The sequence below is a fragment of the Cebus imitator genome, unplaced genomic scaffold (assembly GCF_001604975.1).
Source record: "Cebus imitator isolate Cc_AM_T3 unplaced genomic scaffold, Cebus_imitator-1.0 Scaffold28, whole genome shotgun sequence".
Taxonomy (NCBI): domain Eukaryota; kingdom Metazoa; phylum Chordata; class Mammalia; order Primates; family Cebidae; genus Cebus; species Cebus imitator.
In genome coordinates, this window is record NW_016107343.1 from 10626944 (window position 1) to 10653395 (window position 26452).

The 26452-nt window shown below is 40.1% G+C and overlaps 1 protein-coding gene and 1 non-coding gene across 3 annotated transcripts in view; both read left to right on the forward strand.

Annotated features, from left to right (window-relative positions):
• The window catches only part of JHY (junctional cadherin complex regulator), a 73872-nt gene that overhangs the window by 38168 nt on the left and 9252 nt on the right, over positions 1–26452 (forward strand). For both annotated transcript variants that reach the window (XM_017523576.2, XM_037736758.1), the window contains exons 4-6: positions 5336–5449; positions 14321–14982; positions 21705–21999. In XM_017523576.2, coding sequence (XP_017379065.1) covers positions 5336–5449; positions 14321–14982; positions 21705–21999 — 1071 coding nt within the window. The remainder of the gene's footprint in view (positions 1–5335; positions 5450–14320; positions 14983–21704; positions 22000–26452) is intronic.
• On the forward strand, positions 7381–7520 carry LOC119470354. Its single transcript, XR_005199247.1, has one exon. It is a non-coding gene; the product is annotated as a U4 spliceosomal RNA (small nuclear RNA).

The window sequence follows — 26452 nt, forward strand, 5'->3', positions numbered from 1 at the left end:
AAAAAAAAAAAAAAAAAAAGGAGTAAGTAAAAGGCGCAAAAAATTCCCTAAATAAGTGAATTTCCGCAAAGAATGGGCTGTGCAAAGACCTAGAGACAATCGTGCCCCTGGCGTATCAACAAAACTGAAAGATACAACAGGAAGAGAACAAGGGGCCATGCTGAAGAAGTAGACAGGAACCGTAGACAGCCCACAGGGCCTTATACTTCTTTGAAGACTGAGGTTAATGGAAAAGTATTGAAAGGTTTTTAAGTAGGTGACTGACCATTAGCTTGGGGGTTTTAAAAGTTCAAGTATCTTATACTGAAAATGAATGTAGAAAAAAATAAATTCAAAGGTTTCATGGCCAGGCATGGTGGCTCACATCTGTAATCCCAGTACTGTGGGAGGCTGAGGTGGGTGGATACCTGAGGTCAGGCGTTCAAAACCAGCCTGGCTAACATGGTGAAACCCCATCTGTACTAAAAATATGAAGAAAAAAAGTTTCAGTGTCATCCAATTCTCACTGAGCATGTGCATGCTAAATATATTATGAAGTTATCTGTAGGAATGGAGAATATGGCCAACAGCAGAGCCAAAATATTTCATGTCTTAAACAGCTGAATAATACAAACCTTTGGATAATTGAAACCACTGTGCTAAATATCAGGGTTGCAGCCTCACAGTGGCAGACTGGCAGACAATTTCTATCACCGCGCCTCTGCCTCTTTTGCTGGCTGTGTATAAACACAGGCGGCAGCAGTGCTGGAGTGAGCAGGTGTGAATAGACACACAGCAAGGTATATTAGAAATAGGGCAGAGAAGTAAATACTTCAGATCACTCCTTAGCCAAGTTAATGGAGAAATGCTCAGCGAATCCAGTATTATGCCTGGAAGCAAGGGATTGAATAATAGGCGTTGGAATGATGGTAAGCAAATACTACATTAAAAAATCAACTCTGTTTAATTTGGATATGTGCTAGTTGTCAATACTATCAAAGAAAGAGAGTAACAAAGAACCCAATAAATTAATGTGGGACTCCCCACAACATCTAAACATAAGGTCAGTAGTTAAAACAGAATATAAAGGAAAAAAGAGGCAAAACCTCCCCTGATTGCAGAACTTAATGGTAACGTCCTTATTTAAACATGTTTCAGTGTGTGTTTACATGGATTCACTGACTCACAGCTCTTGGTAAAGCATCAACTTTTTTTTTTTTTTTTTTTTTTTTTTTGTAGTGCAGTCTGATTCTCTAAGAACCTGATGAGTTTCTTTGAGCAAGAAGTAGCAGCCCAATCTAGCTCAGCTGTACTCAATCTGAGTTGCTTTCCTACCTACAAACCCTCACTTCAAAGCAAGGAACATAATGTACAATTTTTTAATGGCTCTAGACCCAGGCACTCAGCCGCTCTGCTCTGCGCCTTACCTCAGTGTAAACACCTCATCAAGATTGCCTGCGCTTCAACAATAGCAGCCAAATGCAATTCGAGAACCACAAGCCTTTGAAGTCCTCCCTGCAAAGGCCGGTTTTCTAGTCTGGGATAATGACAAGCCATGATTGCTGTCTTTGTTGTATCTTTTCAGTAGAGAAGCAATTATAGGCCCCAATTTAACAGAATAGACATTACACAGCTTATGATGCTCAAAATGCAATTTCATTTGATCATTTTCTCAATTTGATTGGTATTAATAGAATGGTTCACAAAAAAAAAAAAAAAATAGCTGGCAGAGGTTGTGTCCCATTCCACTTTCAAAGAGATAATGTAGAAGTATGCTTTACTTACCCAGGGATCTCACTGGAGTGATTCAGCCAGTGAGTTCTACCAAAACAGCCTGCAGAGGGAAATAGTGAATATCCTACATTTTATGGAAGAGGAAGCATGGGACACTGAATTTTTAATTTGCAAACTTTTCACCAGTGCTATATAAGAGATTCCATCATTGTCAATCAAACAGTATCAACAGACCTGAATTAACTAAACAAAGTCCCCTTTATTTCTTAGTCATTCACAAAAGTCAGGGAATCAGCATCCTCGTGGCAGATCTGTGAAAGAGTTCAACTTCTTTTTTTCCCAGGCTCCAGATGACAGTTGGTCTGAGTCATCCCCACTTTGAGGTTTGCAAAGGATTATTTCCTTGCCTGCTAAGTCTGCTTAGTTAGGTTTTTTTACTCTTGACCTTCATTTCTCTTCTAGGACAGAGTTGATTTTTCTTTTATTTTTGTTTTTTATTTTTCTGATTTCTTCACCCAACATGCCACATCAGATTTTTCTTTTAAATGAGTCGTGTTTCTGTCGAACACCATGGTCATATAGGATTGAAACCTTTGCTATAATGTTGAGAAAAGTTGAGAAATCTAATACTTTTATAATGAACTGATGTTTTATCTTGAACTAGCATTGTGAGAGGGACTGAGGGAGAAATATGAGAAATAGCGGGTATAGTGGCTTATGCCTGTAATCCCAGTGCTTTGGGAGGCCGAGGCAGGCTGATCACTTGAGTCCATTAGTCTGAGACCAACCTGGGCAACATGGTGAAACCCTGTCTCTACTAAAAATACAAAAATTAGCTGGGCATGGTGGCACATGCCTGTAGTACCAGCAACTTGGGAGGCTGAGGCAGGAGAACCACTTCAGCCCAGGAGGTGGAGGTTGCAGTGAGCCAAGATCATGCCACTGCACTGCAGCCTGAGCCATAGAGCAAGACCTGGTCAAAAAAGAAAGAGAGAGAGAGAAAGAAAGAAAAAGAAAAGGAAAGAAAGAAAGAGGGAGAGAGAAAGAAATATGAGAAACAGTTCCTGACCTTGAGCAGCGGCATTTATAATTCTAAGCTTCTCATTTCAGCACAAGCTGAACTGTTTCATGATGCGAAGTTTTCCATTTGCAGTGTAGGTTAATCGTTCAAAACCTGGGGGTTACATCCATTTGTAACCAGAAGAATTCCATGATCAAATAGTCCACTTTTGTGTCATGTTTTAGGAATGAAAATTCAAGCACAAAAATGTTTAAAATTTTTCATTTTTTCCCACTTTCAGATCAACCTTTAAGTATTTACATTTTCACCCCATCTATCTGCCCTATCTCTCTCTATATAAGTACCACAATTGTGATAGTGGCCTTAGTAGGGTTAATAGAGATAGTTCAGGTAGAAATAAGGTTACAACCAAAATAAAAGAAACAAAGTGTTGTCTCTGTCCAGGGAAGCCATATTGAATGGTAAGGAATGAAGATATTTTCATTGTCAAATATTTACTTATTGCTTAATATTAAACACACCTTTTACCTCTTTCTGTATTGAATACAAGTCTGAAGTCAAAGTAAACCGCAGAGGGGAGGTCTGAACACAAACAGGACAGATCCCAAAACCCAAGTTCTTTCTAGTTATACGCCTTGCTGCTTCTCGACTACACAGCCCACCAGAGGAAATGTAATAAGATGTATGTAAAGTCCTAATCTAAAATTTAAAACTAATTACATCAGTTCAGAAGGGAGAGACTCGACAGCATTTACAGGCAGTGGAGCAGAGAGTAGGCAGAAGGAGGCTGACCTGAGTAATGCAGCACAGGAGAATGAGGCAGGTCCTCTAAATAAGAGCAGGCTCATTGGAGACCAGAGTCAGCTTCTACCCGCGGAGAGCTGTTGTCTGAAGAAGGGATTAGCCTGTTCTGTGTTATTCCAGAGGGCAGAGGGATAGAAAATAAGAAAGACTTATACCTGCTCATATAAGGAAGAGCTTTCTGGCATTTAGGTTGCTCAGTTTGGGAGCAATATGTTCATCATGCATGAATCAGATTTCTTTTCTCCTCCTCAACTCATAGAAGATCTTTTAAACATATACTAATACTGACAAACAGGTAAGTCTTGCCAGGAGATGAATGAATTTAGGCAGATAGCAAGTAAACATCTACCAGGGGTGGTGTGGATGTACCTGAGGTTGAACTGGATTATCTCCAGAATCTTTTCCAGCATTAAGGTGGCATAACTTTAAGTTTGCTTCCTGCCATACATCCTGATGGCTAGAATGCCACATAGCCAGACACTAATTTCGTAATTTAAAACAGGTAACTGGCCGGGTGCGGTGGCTCACGCCTGTAATCCCAGTACTTTGGGAGGCCGAGGCGGGTGGATCACGAGGTCAAGAGATCGAGACCATCCTGGTCAACATGGTGAAACCCCGTCTCTACTAAAAATACAAAAAATCAGCTGGGCATGGTGGCGCATGCCTGTAATCCCAGCTACTCAGGAGGCTGAGGCCGGAGAATTGCCTGAACCCAGGAGGCGGAGGTTGCGGTGAGCCGAGATGCGCCATTGTACTCCAGCCTGGGTAACAAGAGTGAAACTCCATCTCAAAAAAAAAACAAAAACAAAACAGGTAACTAATGGAGGCAATGAAGGACTCTTAAATAATTTAGGGACCTAAATCCTGTGTAGCTGCCTGCATTCGTGGTTCTCAAACTTGGATGCAGATTAGACCCACCTAGAGGGCTTTTTAAAATTATTCATTTGAATAGTATATAGGAAACTTTTAAAATATATTGATATCTGGGGCCTCCCCCAGAGCTTATGATTTAATGGATTTGAGGTGGGATCAGGACATTTGTATTTTTTTTTTAATTTCCTTGGTTTTTCTAATATCTAACTAAAGTTGAGAACCACTGACCTTCCATTATTCAAATTATCTGAGTACCAAAACTACTAATTGTGCAGGTCTAGGATAACTCACTTTCTAATAAGTGAGTTAGCAAAATAGTTGCATGTGCAGGTTCTGGAGATAGACCACCCAGCTCTTCTACTTACTAGCTGTTGATCCTGGGCAAATTACTTAACCTCTCTGTATCTTTGTTTTCTCATCTGCAAAAAGGGGGTAGTAACATATGCATACCTAATTAGGTTGTTGTGAGGATTACCTGAGAACATTGTATACTAAGGGTGGAGGACAGATGCTGGCACACTGTGAGCATTCTGTGGGTAGAAAACATTGTTGGATTCATCTTGGAGTATAGTGTTATTTCATGGTGTTTCTAATGGCATGATTAAACCTTACTTGCTGCATCCAGTTCAGATAACTATTCTAAAATTGGGTCCCCTGAGTATGTATTGAGCATGTAAAGTAAGTAATAGTTTAACCTTAAAGCACCAGTTTTCTCTTCCTGCCTGACAGAGAAAACATTGTTTATTCCCATTCTGCTTGGGAACAATCCAGGTCCCTGAGGACTGATGGGCTGAATCCTTGAAATTAACTGAAAGTAAAACCTAGCCCAGCAGGACCGTTTTCTAGAGTGCACAGACTTGAGCTCCATAGCTCTAAGACTAAAATGAATCCAGTTAACATGCTGTATGTGTTTTACCTACCTAGATCTCCTACCCCATCAAAGCAACAGAAAAGACGTCTATTCAGAATGCCAAGGAAATTGAAAATGCTGCCATCGATCCTGAAGACAAATGGCATCAAAGAGCACAACAGCTAAAGGTTACCTGCTAGATTGCATTTTAAGTGTGTTTCGAGCGATACTGCTGAATATAAGTAATGATCGTGACTGAGTTCTTATCACTTAAGGGTTTATTTTTATGCCTGAGAATGATTACCCACCTTCCTATGGTGAGACTGGCTTCTGCTCAGAGGAGCCATTGCCTGCTCAGCCAGCCAACCCTACCTGTTTTTCCAAGGATTCTGTTTGCTAGAAGAAAATAATCATATCACACTTTAAACATACCGAGTTAAAACCCCACACAGAAGGAAGGCATGTGGGCCGGGCACCGTAGGTGGCTGATGCCTGTAATCCCAGGACTTTGGGAGGCTGAGGAGGGCAGATTACGAGGTGAGGAGGGCAGATTACGAGGTCAGGAGCTTGAGACCAGCCTGACCAACATGGTCAAATCCCATCTCTACTAAAAATACAAAAATTAGCCAGGTATGGTGGTGCACACCTATAATCCCCGCTACTCAGTAGGCTGAGACAGGAGAATTGCTTGAACCTGGGAGGCAGAGGTTGCACTGAGCCAAGATTGCACCACTGCACTCCAGCCGGGGCAACAAAATGAGACTTCATCTAAAAAAAAAGAAAGAAAAAGAAAGAAAGAAAGAAAAAGAAGGGACACAGGGAAAGACATGCAGGAAAAATCACGGTTCCAAAGAATCGTCCAATTCTGTGCTACTTCCAAGTCTGATTCCTTTTGGACGTGGCAGTTACTTATTATTCCAGATGATGGGAACACTATTTCTAAAAAAACAAAATAGATGGGAATTCCCAGAGCCTCAATCCTTCACACTGGTTTTCTAGAAGAAGCAGAACAAGGCCAGGCATAGTGGCTCACACCTGTTTTCCCAGCACTTTGGGAGGCCAAGACAGGCGGATCACCTGAGGTCAGGAGTTCGAGACCAGCTTGGCCAACATGGTGAAACCCTGTCTCTACTAAAAATACAAAAATTATCCAGGCATGATGGTGCTCACCTGTAGTCCCAGCTACATGGGAGGCTGAGGCAGGAGAATCTCTTGAACCTGGGAGGTGGAGGTTGCAATGAGCCAAGATCACGCCACTGCACTCCAGCCTAGGTGACAGAGTGAGACACCATTTCAAAAAAAAAGGAAGAAGAAGAAAGAAAAGAAAAGAAACAGAAAAAGCACTGCAAGGTGAGGGTCAATGTGGAGCCCCCCTTGGACTAGGTTTTATCCTTACTTAAGAAGAGATGAGTCCTTTGAAATTACTGAGCCTATAGAGCCTGTTGACATCAGTTAAAACTAAGTACAGTGATAATAATAGTAATAAAAATAGTAAGTTTTATCCCAGCTTCAGGGAGGTTACAAAGAAGGGACAGCCCAAATCATCTCTTTTTCTCCCCAGTGGCCTCTAGGCCGCTCTTAAGAGTTGCAAAAAAAGAAATAAAAAGTCATTCACCCAGAGCTTCCTGAAAGTTGATGCCAGTGAGGCCACACCTAGAAGCTGAGAGGATGGGGGCTGAAATGGCTCGTGGCAGTGGGGTATAGAGGACAGGATCCACTCCCAGACCTGATAGGGAGCCAGGGGAGCTTGGTCAACAGGAACCAGGACAAAGGAAATACCTTAAGGCTTGTCATGCATTATGGATAATGGCTGGGTCACAAGAGATGAATTTCTGGGCCTCAACCTGCTATTTACTTGATGCATGACTAGACAAAGCTCAACTTTTTCAAAGCCTTAAGTTTCTTCTTTATTAAACGAAGGATTAGCCTAAATGATCTTTTAATGTCCATCACAGCTGCAAAATGCTAGAATTCTATGACCATGTATTTCTAGTTATTTAAATCACTATAGAAAATATATTTGAAGCATGTAAGATTATTGTAACCTGTAGCTTTCATAATTGTCACTAAGGAAAACCATAGGATTCTCAGCTAATGATAAAATGATCATTAGGTAAAAAGCTTTGCCCAGTGGCAATATCATAACTAGTGCAGTTTATACAAGGTACAATTATTGCTAACTGAAAACTTTGTCTAACACCCACCATGAAAACTTGAAATATAGTTGGCATTGGCAATTTTTGATAGCCTCTATGGAGACTGAAAAAAATAATAATAATCAAGGTAAAATCACAGTGCTTGATTTGTGGCATGACCTTTGACAGAGGCAGTCAAACTTTTGTATGGAAGAAGTTCAGAAGAAAGCCAAAAGAAGCTGGGCACAGTGGCTCATGCCTAGAATGCCAGCACTTTGGGAGGCAGAGGTGGGCAGATCATCTGAGGTCAGGAGTTCGAGACCAGCCTGACCAATATGGAGAAACCCCATCTCTACTAAAAATAAAAAAAAAAAAAAAATTAGCTGAGCATGGTTGGTGGCATATGCCTGTAATCCCAGCTACTCGGGAGGCTGAGGCAGTAGAGCTGAACATGGGAGACGGAGGTTGCAGTGAGCTGAGATCACACCATTGCTCTTCATACTGGGCAACAAGAGTGAAAGTCCATCTTGGGGGGAAAAAAAGAAAGTCAAAAGAATGCTTCTTATTCTCTGTGTGTACTGTAATTAATGTGCTTATAACCCTTTCCTGAATGAAGACATTGTGGAGCAAAACATCTAAAGAGCGTTAGATCTAAAATGACAATAACAACAAATGGCCTAAGGGATGTTTCCCATTCTTTAGGTGGAATTTGTGAACTGCCCAGCACACTGGTACACAGACACTTCAGGCTGCCTTTCTTTTTCCTCTTCAACTACCCTAGTCCAATGCCTTCTTTTTAGTGCTCCCTCAAGGGCTACCTCTGCATGGAGATTCCCAGCCTCTCCCACCCTGCTCCTCTGCCCTCAGTTCCTGCTGTGTCTATTGTCTGGACCACCGGCTCAGGGTCTGCCATATTTGGCCGGTCTCATTAGCTGCTGCCTATATTTCTTTCTTTCTTTCTTTTTTTGAGACAGAGTATCACTCTTTTTACCCATGCTGGAGTGCAGTGGCAGGATCTCGGCTCACTGCAACCTCTACTTCCCAGGTTCAAGCGATTCTGCTGCCTCAGCCTCCCAAGTAGCCGAGACTACAGGCATCCACCACCATGCCCAGCTAATTTATTTATTTTTAGTAGAGATGAGGTTTCACCATGTTGGTCAGGCTGGTCTCGAACTCCTGACCTCAGGTGATCCACCCACTTTGGCATCCCGAAGTGCTGGGATTACAGGCATGAGCCACCATGCCTGTGTTTCTTTTGTACTTACTACACTACAAGAACTTTAAAGGTACTGATTGTATTTTTCTCTACATCACCTACCAACAATGTTTTGCCCAAGGCTGATACTCAATAAATGTTTACTGACTGATTAAAGAAACATTAAAGATCACGGGCCGGGCACAGTGGCTCATGCCTATAATCCTATTGCTTTGGAAGGCCAAGGAGGGAAGATTGCTAGAGGCCAGGAATTCGATGTTATAGATGCCACCGTACTCCAGCCTGGGCAATAGAGCAAGACTCTGTCTCTAAAAATACAAAATACAGATAAAAAGATTATTTAGTATATCTCCAAAGGAAAATAGGCCTCATTTGAAATTTCTTTCTTGAAAGATGACTTTCAAAGTTTCATAAACCGACCCTAACAACAATAACCCTCACTAATGCAAAATATCTTCATGCAAAATCAAAATATTTCACACAACAAATATTTATTGAGTATCTATTACATTTTAGGCACTGTGGATTAGATGCCTGACCCAAAAGATGTGCTTAAAAAAAAACAAGCAAACCACCACCAACAAAAATTCTTTAAAACGGTAAACAAAACTTGAAGAAAGGTGGGTTTTTTTTTTTTTTTTTTTTTTTTTTTAAAGTGGTATCTCCCCTCTAGGAGTTTCAGCACTTTAGTGGGAATACAGTTATGTAATCATTATAATGCAGTAATATGGACGTGGGCACAAAATGCAGTGGAACTAAAAGAGCACCTAATTCTGCCCGAGGAAGACAGGGAAATACCCCCCATAGGAGTCAGTATCTCAGCTGCCCCTAGAAGGACAAATGAAGGCAAACGTGTGAAAGCAGGAGGAGGAACGAGGAACCATGACAGCTCTGGCTGCTGTTTGTATGGTCTAGGGAGGGAAAAGCTGACATAGTTGGTAAGTGCTGCTGTCTGCCTTAGGCATGCCAGGACCCAGATGGTGCTGTGGCGAAGAGACTGTTTGCAATCTAAGCAGGTACCAGCAGTGAGGTGCCATGCAAGGGGCATTACGCATGCAGCTCATGCATATGGAAGTCTCCATGGCTTGGAAAAACTAAATACCAACAATACAAACAATAATAATTACGTACGTGTAGATAGATGCATGTTTGTGTGTTTATGTGTGGAGTGATGGAGAAAATGATGAAATGTGACCCAATGTTTAAAATTGTTCAATCTGGATAGAAATCTTTTAGAGTTGTCCATACTAGCAGTTTTTCTGCAAGTTTGAAATAACTTGAAAATAAAAAGGTCAAGAAAAACGTGCCCATGGGATTTGGTGACTAAAAGTTTATTGGTGGCCTGAGCAGAGCAATTTCAGTGGGATGGGGAGAAGGAATGCCCTACGGCAGGGGGTAGAGGTCAGCGTAAGAGATGCAGAGCAGCGACCAGTGCAGCCGACACCGTCCAGATGCCCCGCTGTGAATTGAGAAAGAGATAGTTTTTTCTTGTTGTTGTTTCTGTTTTTTGAGACAGAATCTTGCTCTGTTGCCCAGGCTTAGGTATAGTGTCATGATCTCGGCTCACTGCAACCTCTGCCTCCCAGGTTCAAGCGACTCTCCTGACTCAGCCTCCCGAGTAACTGGAATTACAGGTTCATGCCACCATGCTCAGCTAATTTTTGTATTTTTAGTAGAGACGGGGTTTCACCATGTTTGCCAAGCTGGTCTCGAACTCCTGACCTCAAGTAATCCAACCGCCTCAGCCTCCCAAAGTGCTGGAATTACAGGCATAAGCCACTGTGCCCAGCTAAGAAAGAGATAGGATTTAACTAGAGAATGGCATCAAGTGAATATTTCTTTCCTTCTTTTTATAGGAGAGTCTTAAATACATTTACATGCTAGAAAGAATGAGAAACCAGAGATAGGGCGAGGAAAGAGAGAATATATGCCTGAAACCATTTCAGCCTTTGTATTTTTACTTTAAAAATACTAAGAATTATGGTCATCACCATATTCTGTGTAAGAATCTTATCCATGCCTAGAGTCTTCACTTGAAGCCAAGTAATCTCTCTTCATTTAACCTTGCCACATAGGTCTTAGTGTCCTGAATCACTTTGTGCTTGCCTGTGAATCTTCACAGGTTTTCTGAATCTCACTTCGGTTGTGTGCCCAGACTGAATGCAGTATAAGGCTCAGGACTGTTTCTGGGAAGGGTGGGGGCACATTCCCACTGGCGGAAGATCTTTCCCAGGTATTTCAGTCCTTTTGTGCTGCTATATCAAAGTACTATAGATCAGGTGGCTTATAAACAGAGATTTGTTTTTTTTCACAGTTTTGGAAGCTGGAAGTCCAAGGTCAGGGCACTGGAGATTTCCATGCCTGGTGAGGATCCACTTCCTGGTTCATTGGTGACACCTTCTCATTGTGTCCTCACACAGTGGAAGGGGTGAATGAGCTTCCTTGAGCCTGTTTTATAAGGACATCAATCCCATGCAGGAGAGTTCTGCCCTCCTGACCTAGCCACCTTGAAAAGACGCCACCTTTAAATAGCATCGCCTTGGGGGTTAGGATGAACGTACGAGTTTAGGGAGGATACAAACATTCAAACCATAGCACCAGGCAAGAAACATGTCAGTAGAAAAAATAAAAAGTTCCCCAGTTAAGTAATGCTTCAAAAGGATAAATAGGATGCTTTCTTTCTTATCTCTCTAAAATAACTCTTAAATTTCCAGGCAAAGAAAAGGTAATGATAGTATGAAAGATATTGTAGGACCTTTTACTCATTCATAGAAAGCCTCTAATCAAATCCTAAGTAATCTTCCCACCTTTCCAAAGAGCTGTTAATTTGGTTTTGCCTCCAACACTATCGATATTCTCTAACATTATCACTGTCTGCTTCTCTGTTCATCTGAACACAGAGTTCTTCCTTACCCACAGAGAAAAGTAGAGCCAATTAGTATTTTTGCCTGAGATTCTCTTAATATTATCAGATGGAATTTGTATCTCAGTCTCAAGGTACTCGTGTTTTATTATTCATACACACAGCTGAGAGCGAAACACAACACAAATGTCTCCACTTTAGAGCCCATCTCAGAGCCCAGACACAGCTCTCAGAACTCCATGGTTGAGTCAGGTTAACTCAGAGCAGGAGGGCTTTTGTGTTGAGGCAGATGAACTTTTTGGTTGCGATCACAGCATGCATTGTCCCGTCTGCTTATGACATGTGAAAAAGGAAGCCGTAAAAGAGAAATAGCCAGGTGCTGCCTTTCACAGCGTCGGGTGCAAACTTCTCTTGGGTGGCGCAGTATGAATGAGCATTAATAACTAAGAATGAGTCCTACTAAGAAATTATCATCCCCGCATTAGGCATCAGGATTCCCCCATGCTAACACTCTGTGTGTGACACAAAAACCTACTCCCATTAAGCAGTTATTCTGAGTGCATGTAGTATGCACTGATTGCGAGTGTTGGTAACAAAAGAACCCCAGTGAGAGCAGGATGGAATAGAGGATTTCAGTGCTGATGGAGATTAAATCGTCGGAGAATGGCTTTGTATATTAACTTCAGGGAACTCAGGTCTTGCCACCTAAAGAGTGACACCTGATGCCCCAATTGTAGGGTAATAAATCTTCAGTAAACCATAAATCTCAAGTAGGCTGCTTGGAAGGTGAGAAAAACCATATCAAGCCCATAAATGTCTTCCTTTCTGGGGACTGAAATGCCATCTCTGGGCACTTATATTTATGTGAATAGCGGGTTTAACACTTGAGACAATTGAAGTTTCATAAAATGATGAGTCCTTGGCCTTGTTGTCAAAGCACCCTGTGAAGAGTACTATTATGATCTGAATTGTCGGCAGCAAAGGTAATAATGAGATTAAGATCAAGTGGTAACCCAGGATTTCAGATCTAGTACCCAAGAAAAGAAATTTCTGAGAAGTAGGTATTTTCTTTTTTAGTGAAAATTAAGAGAGAAAACTAGGAAAAGTACATGTAAATGGCAGCATCCTGGTTATTTCTCTAGCGAGTTAAAGGCTGAACAAATATTGAAAAGAATGACATTATCAGCATCAATTAACATTTTTAGGTCAAAGTCAAGGGGGGCGTTTTTTACCTTCACGAACAGTGCTGCCAGCTGTAAAAAGAGCTGCTGTGTTTCACAACCACGCCTACAACACTGTAAGATAGCAATTATTCTTCTGGATCCATTACAAGGAAGGGTTTTCTTGGAGCTGTTACTTGCAGAGCCTTCCTATACACATTTCCCCATGCAGCTCAATTTACTGCATGGAAGGAATACTTGGAATTTACCTGGAATACAGAAAAGAAGCTTTTAGCATTCTCCTTTTTTTGGAGCACCACAAATAAAAATTTAGAGTATACTGGAGCTAATCAGAGCCTGGCCGATCCCCTAGAAAGCTCAAATTCTCAAAGAACAACTTCTAAATTTCAAATTAGAAGTCATTATTTTTAAAAAATACGACATAATAAGTAATATTGCATGTTACTGTTTTAAATTTAATAATCTCAACATTATCATTATAAAGTGATTTTACTAGAAAGAGAACACTACTTAATATTATACAGGAATAGGATGAGTCTTAATAATTGTATCAGAATGTATCAGAACGGTGAAATCAAAGCTGAACTCTTATCACAGTAATTTGATCATTCTTTCTGGCAAGGTAAAATAATCATTCATCTAATTGTCGCATTTTTCAGTTAATGTTTTACAGATATAAGCCAAAGAGATTTTTAAAATATAAGTGTTCAGAAAGGAAGAAATATGTTGCAGTTACATAACACACTGATGCATATGGTCATCCTACTGCTTTCAATAAGCATTTAATCATTCTTTGCAAAGGCCTCTTAACTCAGCTAGTTTTTCACAAAGTAATGAGTGCTTTATTCCTTGGAAAATATTTCTAAACGGCAATAGCACGATATAGTTACATAGTGTATCTATTATACCAGGAGTACATTTTGTTGTTAGGAGACTTTGAAAAGCATAAAGACTGTTCTGAAATTGAAATATTTCCCCCAGATGTTTGATTGCCTAAGTGCAGGCTATATTAAGGGACAGAAGCAAAACAACCCTTGCGGCTTCACAGATGTCCTATCACAGCACAGACTCTTTTATAATCCTCTGAATAAAATCTAATTTGTTTCATCTGGTGAAGAGGTCATTTCTAGCTTCTGACCAGCATGAGTAAAAAGATTTGATCATCTGAGTTGTATTTAATATTAAATTTGTGCTTGGTTTGTAAAGCAAATTATTAGTGTTTTCTGGTTAAGATTTTTAAAAACATTCATGTTACTTAAAATAAGCTTGCATATGGTGACGCAGATTCGCATTTGTACTTTATCTGCATCTCTTGCGGTAACCAGCTTCCCCACCCCTTCCTAAGTTGGCAACACTTTTACATCAAAGACTTAGCTTTTAAAACTTAAACTTTTAAGCCAAAGACTTGTCCTTAATATAAAGCCCATTCTAAGCTTTCTATTTTTTTCTAGGCTTATAATCCTAAATTTCCAGGAGGAATCACTCAGCTACTAACTCTCCAATTGCCTGAAATTAGGAAAAAATCCTCTACTTTTTCTTTATTTGTTTTCAATTCTTTGGTCACCTTCCTAGAAGTCTCAACCCCCAATTTGAAAAATGCTAATTTAAAATTTGTGAGGAGTGCCAGTCTTCTAATTTTACATTAACCCAAAATATCTCTTTAGAATTACCAGGAACACTGGTCTCAATATGAAAGTACCAAATCAAGCAAAGTACCAAGAGGGCAACCTTCTGAAACGGTGAATGACCATCAACCTTCCAGAAGACCAGCCAAGCCCAAGATTCGAAAACAGCATAAACACCAGAATGGCCTGAAGTCTTTCACAAAGGAGGAGGTGATTGCCAGTCAGGGGAACCAGAATAACTCTCCCAGGCAGCAACAAAACCAAAATAAGCCTCTTGATACTTCAACAAAGCATGAATCGATTGTGATTATGCATGCCTCTAACAATGACTTACAAGACTCAAGGGCACTTAGGAGCCAGAATCTCAAAGAAACCTCTGATACATTTGCTCCACCAAAACAAGCTTCTGACAAGGTCTTATATAAAAACTCTACTGGATATGACTCCGGGCTGAATGTTGATGAAGAAAGAGGACAAAAAGAACAAGAAGAGGAAAGATTTTCATATGAGCAGCTACACACCAACACCCTTTCTGATATGGATTTGAACAACTTTAATGAACTTTCTAAGAGACACGTGCTCCTAAGTCAGAAAGGCTCTCAGTTTGTTTATCACATAAATGTTCATGGATCAACTGAAAATAAGAAACAACCTGAACAGCCTTACACAGAGACAAAATATAAGAACTTAGAAACGTTATGGTAAGAATTCTTTTTCCTCAAGTGGTTTTCTAGAGGAGAAAGGAGAGGCTGCTGCAGAAAGACAGGAGAAGGAGAAGGGGAAGGGGACTTCAAAGGGATAGACAGGTGAGAAGAAGGTTTCACCTGACAACTTCCTTGGCTCTGAGTCCTGCCTCAGAGTCCTTTTTTCTTTCTTTCTTTCTTTTTTTTTTGAGACGGAGTCTTACTCTGTTGCCCAGGCTGAAGGGCAGTGGTGTGATCTCAGCTCACTGCAACCTCTGCCTCCTAGGTTCAAGCAATTCTCCTGCCTCAGCCTCCCAAGTAGCTGGGAGTACAGGCATTCACTACCACATCAGGCTAATTTTTGTATTTTTAGTAGAGATGGGGTTTCACCATGTTGGCCAGGCTGATCTCAAGTGATCTTGCCTCAGCCTCCCAAAGTGTTGGGATTACAGGCGTAAGCCACCGTGCCCGGCCAAGAGTCTATTTTTGATGTATTTGTTTTCCTCTTCCCTGTCCCCTCTATTCTTCCACTGTAGTTAAACTAGAAGTTGGAGGTAGAGGAGGACAGAGGGACCCAGCCAAAAAACATCAGTGTGTTTTGAGGGTTGCAAGTGTTTGGAGGAAACAAATGATCTTCAACATTATCATGGCCTATCCTGAGAAAATAATCTAAAATACAGAAAAATATGTACTTGCAAAAATATCATCATTTATAGAAGTGACCTAAAAATCCAACAATAGGGAATGTTTAGGTAAATTATGATATTTAGTATCATGGAACCACTAAAAATTATGGTTATGAGGAAATGCTTCTATGGGAAGAAAATAGCAAGGTACAAAATTACACCTTTGGTTGAATGACACTGGTGGGATAAAAACTACATTTAAGGAGCATGAGCGCTACTGTGTTAAAATACGCACAGAAGAAGAAAAATTTACCAAAATGCCGATAGTAGTTATCTCTAGCAAGAGAGATTGGGATTTTAAAAATTTATTCTTTATATTTTCAGAACAGTTCAAGTTCCCTACAACGTAGAAGTATAACTTCTATTAACAGAAAAATGAAAGTTAGTTTAAAAATTACTTCACCATTTCTTGGTGTTCTTCAAACATGCTTTCTACGCACCTAACATGCTGAATATAATGCTACAATACTAAATACTATACAAGGTACTAAAGAAGTATGGTGTGTGGGACACCTTCAAGGAACTTGCTTTCAAAATTGGGAGACAATTATTCCTCTGTGAGTTGATCAGAGAACATTTAAGTGCTACACTTCGTGGTATGAAATGTACATTTAATAAGATTTAAAATTAGCTTCCTAGAAGAGATCATGATAAGCATCCTTGTCTTTTTATTTTTTACTTTTTTATTTTAGAGAGATTGTTTTTAACACTTTTACCATTAAAAATAATATTTAGTTTTTGGTGGATAGATAAATAGATAATAGATAGGAAATTTCCTCCTATTCCTTTTTGGAAAGAACTTTGGTCATAAATGGGTATTCGATTTTATCAAATACTTTTTCTGCATTAATTGAAACATTTCTCCATTAATCCTTTAATGTGATGAAATGTGTTAACAGATTTTCTGATGACGCACTATCCTTTTATGTCTAGGGTAACCCAATTTGTCATACTGCATTTTTAATAAGTTGCTTTATTTGATGTGTTAACACTTTAATGTTTAGGATTTAACATTTTCATATACGTAAAGTGAGACTGGCTTATAATTTTTCTTTCTGCCACTGGCCTTGACTGGGTGGCTTATCAAGATAATACCAGCCTTATAAAATGAGTTGAGGATTATTTCATCTTTTTGCATCTTCTGGGACACTTTATATACAGTTGGCCTTATCTGTTACTTGAAGGTTTGATAGAATTTTCCTCTAAAACTATTGGACCATGGGTGGGTTTCCTTTGGCTTTTTGTTGTTGTTTGTGAGCAGATTTTAAACTCCTGATACACTTACTGTAAGTGTTATAAAACTTTGCCATCTTTTCATTTTCTCTTTAATCAGTTTAATAAACTATGTTTTCTAGCAAAAATTTTCCTTTTATGCTGTTTTAAAATGTACTGTCATAAAGCTTTTCATAGTATTTAAATAACTTTAATATTCACCTTTATTATATCTGTAATCATGTCCCTTTTTTTTTAAATTTCTTTTTAAAAAAAATTTTTTTGGCAGCCTCAACCTCCTGAACTTCTTTTGCTTAATCTTCTCTGTACACATAGCTAACGGATCCTACACTTTTGAGTAACCTCTTAGTATGTTTCCATAAGGACAATCCCATGGGTCAGTTTCTTAATTCTTGCCTCTTTCTTGGAGACAGACTTTCTTTCTTTCTTTCTTTCTTTCTTTCATTTTATTTATTTATTTATTTATTTTACAGGGTAGGATCTCACTCTGTCACCCAGACTGGAGTGCAGTGGAGAGATCTCTGCTCACTGCAACCTCCGCCTCCCAGGTTCAAGTGATTCTCCTGCTTCAGCCTCCTGAGTAGCTGGAATTTCAGGCAGGCACCACCACACCCAGCTAATTTTTGTATTTTTTAGTAGAGACGGGTTTCCCCATGTTGGCTAGACTGGTCACGAACTCCTAGCCTAAAGTGATCCACCCACTTCAGCCACCCAAAGGGCTGGGATTACAGGCGTGAGCCACCTTGCTCGGCCGGAGACGGACTTTCTAGAGACCTTTACTTTCTCTTTCTAGACTTGCTACATAGCTATCCTGCTGAGGATTCCCTTTGCCTTTCTTCTGATAGGATTCTCTTTTTCAGTATCTCACATGTTCCTTATTTTGTTTGAGCTCCCCTTCCATTGTTTTCTTCAGATTGGAAATGTGGTATAAGGACAGGGGACAGCGTGATGGACAGTTCTCAGCGTGCCAGTGTCTTGTGCCATACTTGTTTTCTGACTGCATTCCGCTGTTGTGCTCATATTATCCTTGAGCATCTCCATGTCCTCGAGGAGACTCTCTTTCTTCAGTCTTCTCCTGTTTTTTCCATCCCCGTTCTCTTTCTTAGTTTCTCTCTAATTTTGGTAGAGAACACCCTCTGTTGCTTGGGAGGCAAATGTTTTGAGATCTTGCAGGACTGAAATTATCTTTGTTCTGCCTTCGCCCCTGATTGGTAGCTTGGCTGAGGACTGTAGAATTTTAGATTGAAAATCATTGTCCCTCAGAATTGCCTTCTTGTATCCAGTGCTGCTGTTGAGGAATCTGAAGCCACCTCATTCCTGACCTTTTGTGTATAAACTATTTTGGTTTTTTTTTTTTTCTGGAAGCTTTAGAATCTTTTCTTTTTCTCTATTGAAATGAAATTTCATAATAACATGCCTTGGTATAGGTCTATTTTCATAGACTGGGCTGGGCCCTTTAAACCTGAAAATGTGCATCCTTCAGTTCTGGGAAAATTTCTTCAGTCGTCTCTTAGGTAGTTCATTTCAACCATTTTCTCTGTTTGCTCTTTCTAGAAACTCCTGTGATTCAGATGTGTTCTTCCAGGACTGTCATCATGATTTTGTTTTCCTTTTCTCTTTTGTTTTCCATTTCTTTGTAATTTTGTTCTACTGTCTGGGAGGGTTTCTCCGTTCTCACTTCCAGCCTTTCTACTGCTATCATATTTGTTGATTTCTGAGAGGATTTTTTTTTTTTTTGCTGTTGTTTTCTGTTATTGTTTTTTGAATGTTTCTCTTTTTATAACCCAATGTTTTTGTTCATGGATGCGACATCCATTTTTCGCAACATCTTCTTGGATTTTTAACAGGGCAAAATAGGGCACAAGGGCCCTTGTGACTGAATTTTTAAGTGTTTTTAATTCCCTGCTTCGTTTTTCTTTCCTCCAGGTCTTTGTCAGGGATGTTTATTTCTCTTCCCCTATTTTGCTGCCTTCCTCCTTAGGGCTTGTGTCAGATGTGTGGCAATTCTTGATTGTCTTCTCATGATCAGGTACGAGGGACTAGAAAGCTTATTGGAAGCTCTGAGTGACAGTGCTTGTTGACTTTTAGCATCTGCAGAATGATGTGTGGGGGCCATCTAATAGGAAGCCCTTCCTGTAGGTTTTAGGTCTTTTATCTTGGTGGTCAGATTTATTATCTGTGCTTGGTGCTTCACAGGGAGACTTGTTTGCTTCTTCAGAAAACCTCCAGTGAATTTAGCATTGAGTCTGGCATATGTTTTCCGTCATCTTCAAACTTTTTAGTCTTCTTATGATTTAGGTATGTCTTTTTTAAATAGTATGTTGGATTTTATTTCTTTATTCATTCTTAAACTCACTTTTAGCTAGTGAGTTTAAACTGTAGGGCAAGTGCACTGGCTCACACCTGTAATACCAGTATTTTGGGAGGCTGAGAAGGGAGGATTGCTTGAGTCCAAGAGTACAGGACTAGCCTGGATAACGTGGCAAAACCCTATCTCTACAAAAATTAGCCTGGCATGGTGGGGTGCACTTGTGGTCACAACTGATTAGGAGGCTGAGGTGGGAGGATCACTTGAGCCTGTAAATCAGAGTTTGCAGTGAGCCAAAATCGTGCCACTACATTTCAGCCTGGGTGACAAACTGAGACACTGTCTCAAAAAACAAACCAACCACAAAAGCTGCTTACATTGATTATGGCACCGATACCTTTGAATTTATTTCTACCATCCTAATTTGTCCTTCTGAATCACCCTTTCTCTATACTTCTTTATTTCTTTTATATCCTCTATTAACCCAATAGAATTTTATTTTTTCTTCTACTGATTTGCAAGTATATATTCTCTTTATAGTCTCTTATTGTAAGTCATGTACTTAACTAGTCTAACATTAAATTAATATTTGTATTCTCCTCCAAAACATGTTCAAAATTATTAGATTTGTTTTAATCCAGTCACCTTTCCTGTCATACATATTGCATTGTTCAGCAACTTGTCTATCACCTTATCTTCAAAATTAGTCATTGCTTTTATTACTGTTGTACAGAGTTAATACTGTGCTATATTTAGCCAATTGTTTATTAATGTCTTTTCTTCACACTCTTTCTTCTATGTTACCCTTTATTGCCGAGGGAAATCCTTTAGAAGTTCTTTTAGCAAGTATGGTAAATTTACATGAACACTTCTTTACATGAACTTACTATTTTGAATTATAATTCAATATTGTAAAGAATTCAACTTGTTGAAAACATGACTTTTCTGTTTCTTGGTTTCTTATGCTTAGGTATGAAATTTTTAATTCAACCTGAGACTCTTCTATAATTCCTAAATCTTAAGATTCATCTCTTTCATATATTCTGAAAAATTATCACACATGTTCCCTTTGAATATTATGTCTCAAATTTACTCTGTTTTCTCCTGTAGGAACCCCAATAGCTGTATGTTAGATTCTCTTATTCTAGATTTCATGCCTTTTTAACTGTTTTTGTTTTACATCTTTTATTTCTCAGTGCTGCTTTCTGAAAAATTTCTTTGGACAAATTTTCCAGCAGAATAAATCTCTCTTTACCTATGTCTGATATATGCTCTTTACTGTATTCATTGAGTTTTAAATTTCAGTGACGGTATTTTCCATGTCTAGAATTTCTATTTGGTTCTGATTAAAACCTCTCTTTTTTTTTTTTTCCAAAATACAGGATTTTTAAATGTTTCTCAGATTTTTAACTCCTTTTTTCATGTTTTTAATCGCCTTAACCCGCCTTATGAATGTTACCTAATATTCTATTATCTGAAGTTCTTGGAAGTCTACTATTGCTATTTGTATGTGTGTGCATGTGTGTCTGCTGACTCTCGTACTTGGTAGATTATTTCCTCTTATGGGCAAGGACTTTGGATTGTGAACTTAGGTTTAGCCACCTTTTCCATGGAAACCTAGGCAGGCTTGGGTGGGAGTGTATCTCTCCAAAGAAGTTTTACATTTGCTTCTGCCATTTACTACAGACGTATTCCTTATTCAAGATCATTTTTATATTAGTTTCTTGGTGTTGGATTTCTATGATTATGTGGATAAGGTAAATTTGAATTCCAAATATTGTCCTATGGATATTCACAAGAGTTTATTGTTGTTGTTGGGGTTTTTTTGTTTTTTATTTTTGTGGGAGGTGTTTTGTTTTGTTTTTCTATTCAGAGCCCAGACCAAGACAGACAGGCTTGCTTGTTTTTTTTCATGGTTGGTGAATGGGTTTTTAATTAATCCAGCTTTTAATTGATGATGTAGCACCTCAAGTTATAATCTTCATACAAAGATCTTAGTTCTGATTCCCTGCTTCACACAGGACCAAGATCTTGCATATTCTATACTGGCATTAACTATTAAAACTCAAGCTTTTAGACCCAAATCTCTAATAAAGAAAGATATAACTTCAGCTCATCTAAAATCTTCTTTGGTTTTTATTCCTTTTTTGGTTTTGGTCTTTGGAGATTTCTATTTATCTTACAAATTCAACTATATATTTAAAGGATGTTTAACGTAACATTTCTAGGTATTTTGTAGTGGGAAGGTCTTTGATTTTTCAAAATGGTGTATTTTTCTATTCTGAATGCACTAAACAAAAGTTCTAAATAAAATGTAGAATGTCCTAAAGGGAAAAGAGGAGGAGTTTAAGATAAGTAAGAAATTAATGTATTAATAAAAAGATTAAGCTGAAAGTCATTCATTTGATTTGGAAGTGAAAAATACATCAAGTTAATGTTTCAGAAAGACTTTTCTGCTAGAGGTCTTATGTATCCAGATTTTATTAATACATTTTTGCTTTTTTTTTATTAAGGAAATTCCATTCTTCTTCTGACAGACAGCCAGTTAGAGCTTCTCCGGATTCATGGCTCACCCAGATAATGGAGCAGCATCAGCAAGCCTTGGTGCAACTGACCGACTTGCAGCCCAGTGAAGGGGTCTTACCCAGTGTCACGCTTCCACCTATATGGTCAAGGGTGGAAAGTGAATCCCAACTCAGTTCAGAGAGAAGTCAAAGAAATCAAGCGAAAATTAGCCGTAGCAATTCTGAAGGCTATCTGTTTCAGCTGGAAAAGGGAAAAAAGCATAGGAAAAGAAGCCACAGTAAGGTAATAAAAGCGCCATTTTAACCCTGTAACCCTTAAATTTTGAGAATACAGATGGACCTTGATTGAATTATAGCCCTGGAGTAGGGATGATCATTACTGAGAGGCTGCCACAACTGAGTGGCCTAGAGTCCTAAGGAATTTCTTACTCCAGCCCCTGCTACTCCCTGGGGGTTTCCCTCCCCTTCTTTCTAGAAGTTGTTGCTGCCAGGGATGCCCATTTCTCCCTCCTGTTGAAGTCATTGTGGCAAGAGGTCTTCATTTGCAGACAGGCAAAATTCTTCCTTTCATCCCCAGTTCAAATGTCCCTTCCTCAGAAAAATTTCCTTACTCCACCCCAAGCCCCATGCTAACCTGAGTCTTCATAGGTTATTAAATAATTTGTTTCCAGGTCATTCTCATGTCTTAAAAAGTAGAGTAAGTAGGTTTGAGTGAGTGAAAGTGCCTGTTGCCATTGTATTTCCCCTACCATCTGCCACCATGAGAACTTACTGTGGCCCTAATCTCAACCCAACTTCTGCAGTAGGGCTGGCCAGTGACTGAACTTTCTTATCAAATGTTAGCTGACCTTTACTGAGTTCTTTTTTTTTTTTTTTTTTTTTTTGAGTGGAGTTTCGTTCCTTTTGCCCAGAATGGAGAGCAATGGCTCGATCTCAACTCACTGCACCCTCTGCCTCCCTGGTTCAAGTGATTCTCCTGCCTCAGCCTCCCAAGTAGCTGGGATTACAGGCACCCCTCCCCACCATGCCCAGCTAATTTTTGCATGTTTAATAGAGACCAGGGTTTCACTATGTTGGCCAGGCTGGTCTTGAACTCCTGACCTCAAGCGATGTGCCTACCTCAGCCTCCCAAAGTGCTAGGATTACAGGCATGAGCCACCTCGCCCGGCCTGAGCTCTTTGTCTTAACTAAATTCACCATTACTAGCACTTTTGCACACTTAAATCTTTTGTCATAGGGGCTACAAGATTTAACAACTAAAATCGGGGGCCCAAAGTAGAATGTTTTCAGTAAAAAATGAAGGAGCCTAGGAGGGAGACTTTTTATGTCCTGTGTATTTCTCCACTGTCTCTGACAATAAAAAGCCCTCAGGAAAGATTCCTTGCTTCCAACGTCAAATAGTAAGAAAAATGCTGGAAAATGCATTCTGTTTTACAGGCAATAGGGAAAGGCCTGGTTGAAAGCAATAGGCCTGTGGTGAGTCGGGTTTTCAGGGAACAGACTCTGAAATGAGATTTGCATGCAGGAGGTCTATAGGGAGCAACCTTGGGAACCTCCCTTTTAAGGGAGTGCTTTTGTTCTCCCATACTGACCCGCCATTGGGTATTGACTGGCCCTGGGGAAGGGTGGCGACTTTGGGCACAGCAGCTCCACTTGGCTGAGGGCAGTTTTTGGGAGGAACTCAACTCTGAGCCATCAGCAGACAACACTCCCAGCGTCTGGGGAAATGAGTGCCTCAGTTTATAAGGGCCTCCACTCTAAGACAACTTGAGAGGAATTAAGCAAATCATTCCTTAGTTGAATTCAATTTGTTATTAAATAATTTCTAGGCCAGGCATGGTGACTCTTGTAATGCCAGCACTTTGGGAGGCTGAGGCAGGCAGATCACCTGAGGTCAGGAGTTCGAGACCAGCCTGGACAACATGGTGAAACCATGTATCTACTAAAATACAAAAATTAGCCAGGCATGGTAGTGGGCACCTGTAATCTCAGCTACTCGGGAGGCTAAGGCAGAATATTCACTTGAACCCAGGAGGCAGAGGTTGCAGTAAGCTGAGATTGTGCCATTGCACAATTGTGCCGCGATTGTGCTTGGGCAATAAGAGCAAACTTCCATCTCAAAAACAATAATAATAATAATAATTTCTACTAGGAACTTGGAAAGTGCTGGGATGTAAATATGAGCCATGAGCCTTGCTCAGAAGAAGCTTACAGCTGCATGGAACTTGGGAAGACAGACAAGTTAATGCCTATTATGTTGCAGTAAATGTTGCAAGCAAAAAACAAATAATGCTATTAACCAATAATAAAAGTAATAATAATAATGTTGGCATGCATGGGTAGCACAGAGGAACATAAGGAAAACTGATATGCTGACCTGGGAGTCATAAATTCAATTGACTAAGAAGGGGAAAAGAAAAGAAAACTAACGTTTAGTTGATGGCTCTTCTTTGCTAGGGACTAAGCTAAGGTTTTTAGACATTATTTCACTTAATATCACACCAAATCTACAAAAAGAAAAGAATAATTCTGATTGTGTAGATGAAGAAATGAGGGCTCAGGTGAATTAATAACTTGCCCAAGTCATAAGAGATGTTAGGGAACAGAGGTGAGAACCTAGGAATGAATGGGTCCGTGACTTCCGCTAAAGGACACAAAGCTTCGGAAGATAATTCCAAACAGAGTCTTAAAGGGTGGGGAAGACTTGGCAAAGAAGACTGCAAGAGCAATTCAGGCGGGAGTACCAACATGAACAAAGGTTCTGAAGCTGTGACATGACGCATGCTGGGGATGAGAGCACTTCAGGTCCTTGTCACTAAACGTGGGAGGCAAGGAGTGTTGAAAAATGGGAGCAGAGTGGTGGATAGGGGCCAGGTCTTAGAGGATCTCGTTTTCCATAAAAGAAGTACTCTCTTCTATAGGCCAGAGGGGACCATGGAGGAATTTTAAACATGGTCAGATTTGTATTTTAGAAAGGCAGCTCTGGCTATGGTGTGCAGGGTGGATGCAACACATCCCAGAAAGTGATGGGATTATGAAGTCAGTGGATCCTCAAGTGGAGCCTGTAGAAAAAAAGATAAGGGGTGGCCTCAAAAAGAAGGGGAAGCTAGCCTGGAACAGGCATCAAGAGATACTAACGAGAAAAAAAGGAGGATAGCTTGGGGCTGAGATATGACCCCAGCCCAGTCCTGCAGCTCCCATCTTGAGCCCCTCCGTGTACCCCAAGTCTTCGCCTCACAACCCTAGAGTTCTTACCCCAGCTCCTTCACGTACTCACCTGGGGGTTCTTTGAACTCTTCATTCCAACTTCACTCTCTCATGCCCTCCCCTCTGCTGGGGACCCTAATCCATGCCCACACTGGAATCCGCTGCTAGTGAGTTACAGCTGGAGAATCTTCCGTTCCACTGTAAATAAGGAGAAAAGTGCCTTTTTTCTTTTCTTTCTTTTTTTTTTTTTTTTTCCTTGAGACAGAGTCCCACTTCAACTCCCATGCTGGAGTGCAGTGAAGCAATCTCGGCTCACTGCAATTTCCACATCCTGGGTTCAAGCGATTCTCCTGCCGCAGCCTCCGAGTTGCAGGGATTACAGGCGTGCGCCACCACACCAGCTGATTTTTGTATTTTTTAGTAGAGACAGCGTTTCGCCATGTTGGCCAGGCTGGTCTTGAATTCCTGACCTCAGGTGGTCCACTTGCCTTGGCCTCCCAAATTGCTGCAATTACAGACGTGAGCCACTGCGCCTAGCCGGAAATGTGTTCTTGAATCACAGGTAACTTCTTTTTCCACAGAAAAATCATTACATGGTAGTTAGGCTGTAAGGTGCTATTTGTACTGTTTTTAAGTGTTTTGTGAATAAAATAGGTTTTGAAGACTTGACTAGGAAGCTGGACATCATCCACATTATTTCTTTAGGGACATGTATTCAGAACACATTCTCAGAGTGAGGACAGCCTGATCACTGCAGAACATATATGTACTGGGCCTAGAAATTAGCTCAAACACACTAGCTCACAAGAGAATCTTCTAGGTTAGGGTTCTTGCCTAATGATGGTTTGTTGCTAAAAATGTAAGCTTTTGAACTCAATTCTCAGTCGGCAAGATTTAGTGGAAGTCATGGACCCATTTATTCCTAGGTTCTCACCTCTGTTCCTTAATATCTCTTATGACTTGGACAAGTTGTAATTCACCTGAGCCCTCATTTCTTCATCTGCACAATCAGAATTATTCTTTCTTTTTGTAGATTTGGTGTGATATTAAGTGAAATAATGTCTAAAAACCTTAACTTAGTCCCTAGCAAAGAAGAGCCATCAACTAAATGGTAGTTTCCTTTTCCTTTCCCCTTCTTAGTCAATTGAATTTATGTTTTACTGAGAAAAGTAGAGGAAAGTACTCAGATGACATGTGTGTCACCAGAAATCTAAGAACATGGGAGGTCAGGGGAGAGAAAGGAAAATTTGCGGTTGCTGCCTTCCCAGCCGTCTTTCCAACTGGGAGCGTCCACTCTCCTGCTTTCTATCAGGAATGTTACAATCTGTATGTCCATTTTCTCTGTCCAGCACCTTCCGCTTACATCTGACAAATTCACAGAAGTGCTCTTTGTCCTTTAAGTTATTCCAGAAGCTAAAATGACTTAGAAATGAGCTATTTGTATAGGACAGCAGGTAGCCAAGGCACCAGACAGAGGGGATCATTATCCAGGTCATGCCCATTTGCTGGTCACATCAGATCTTTTGGTT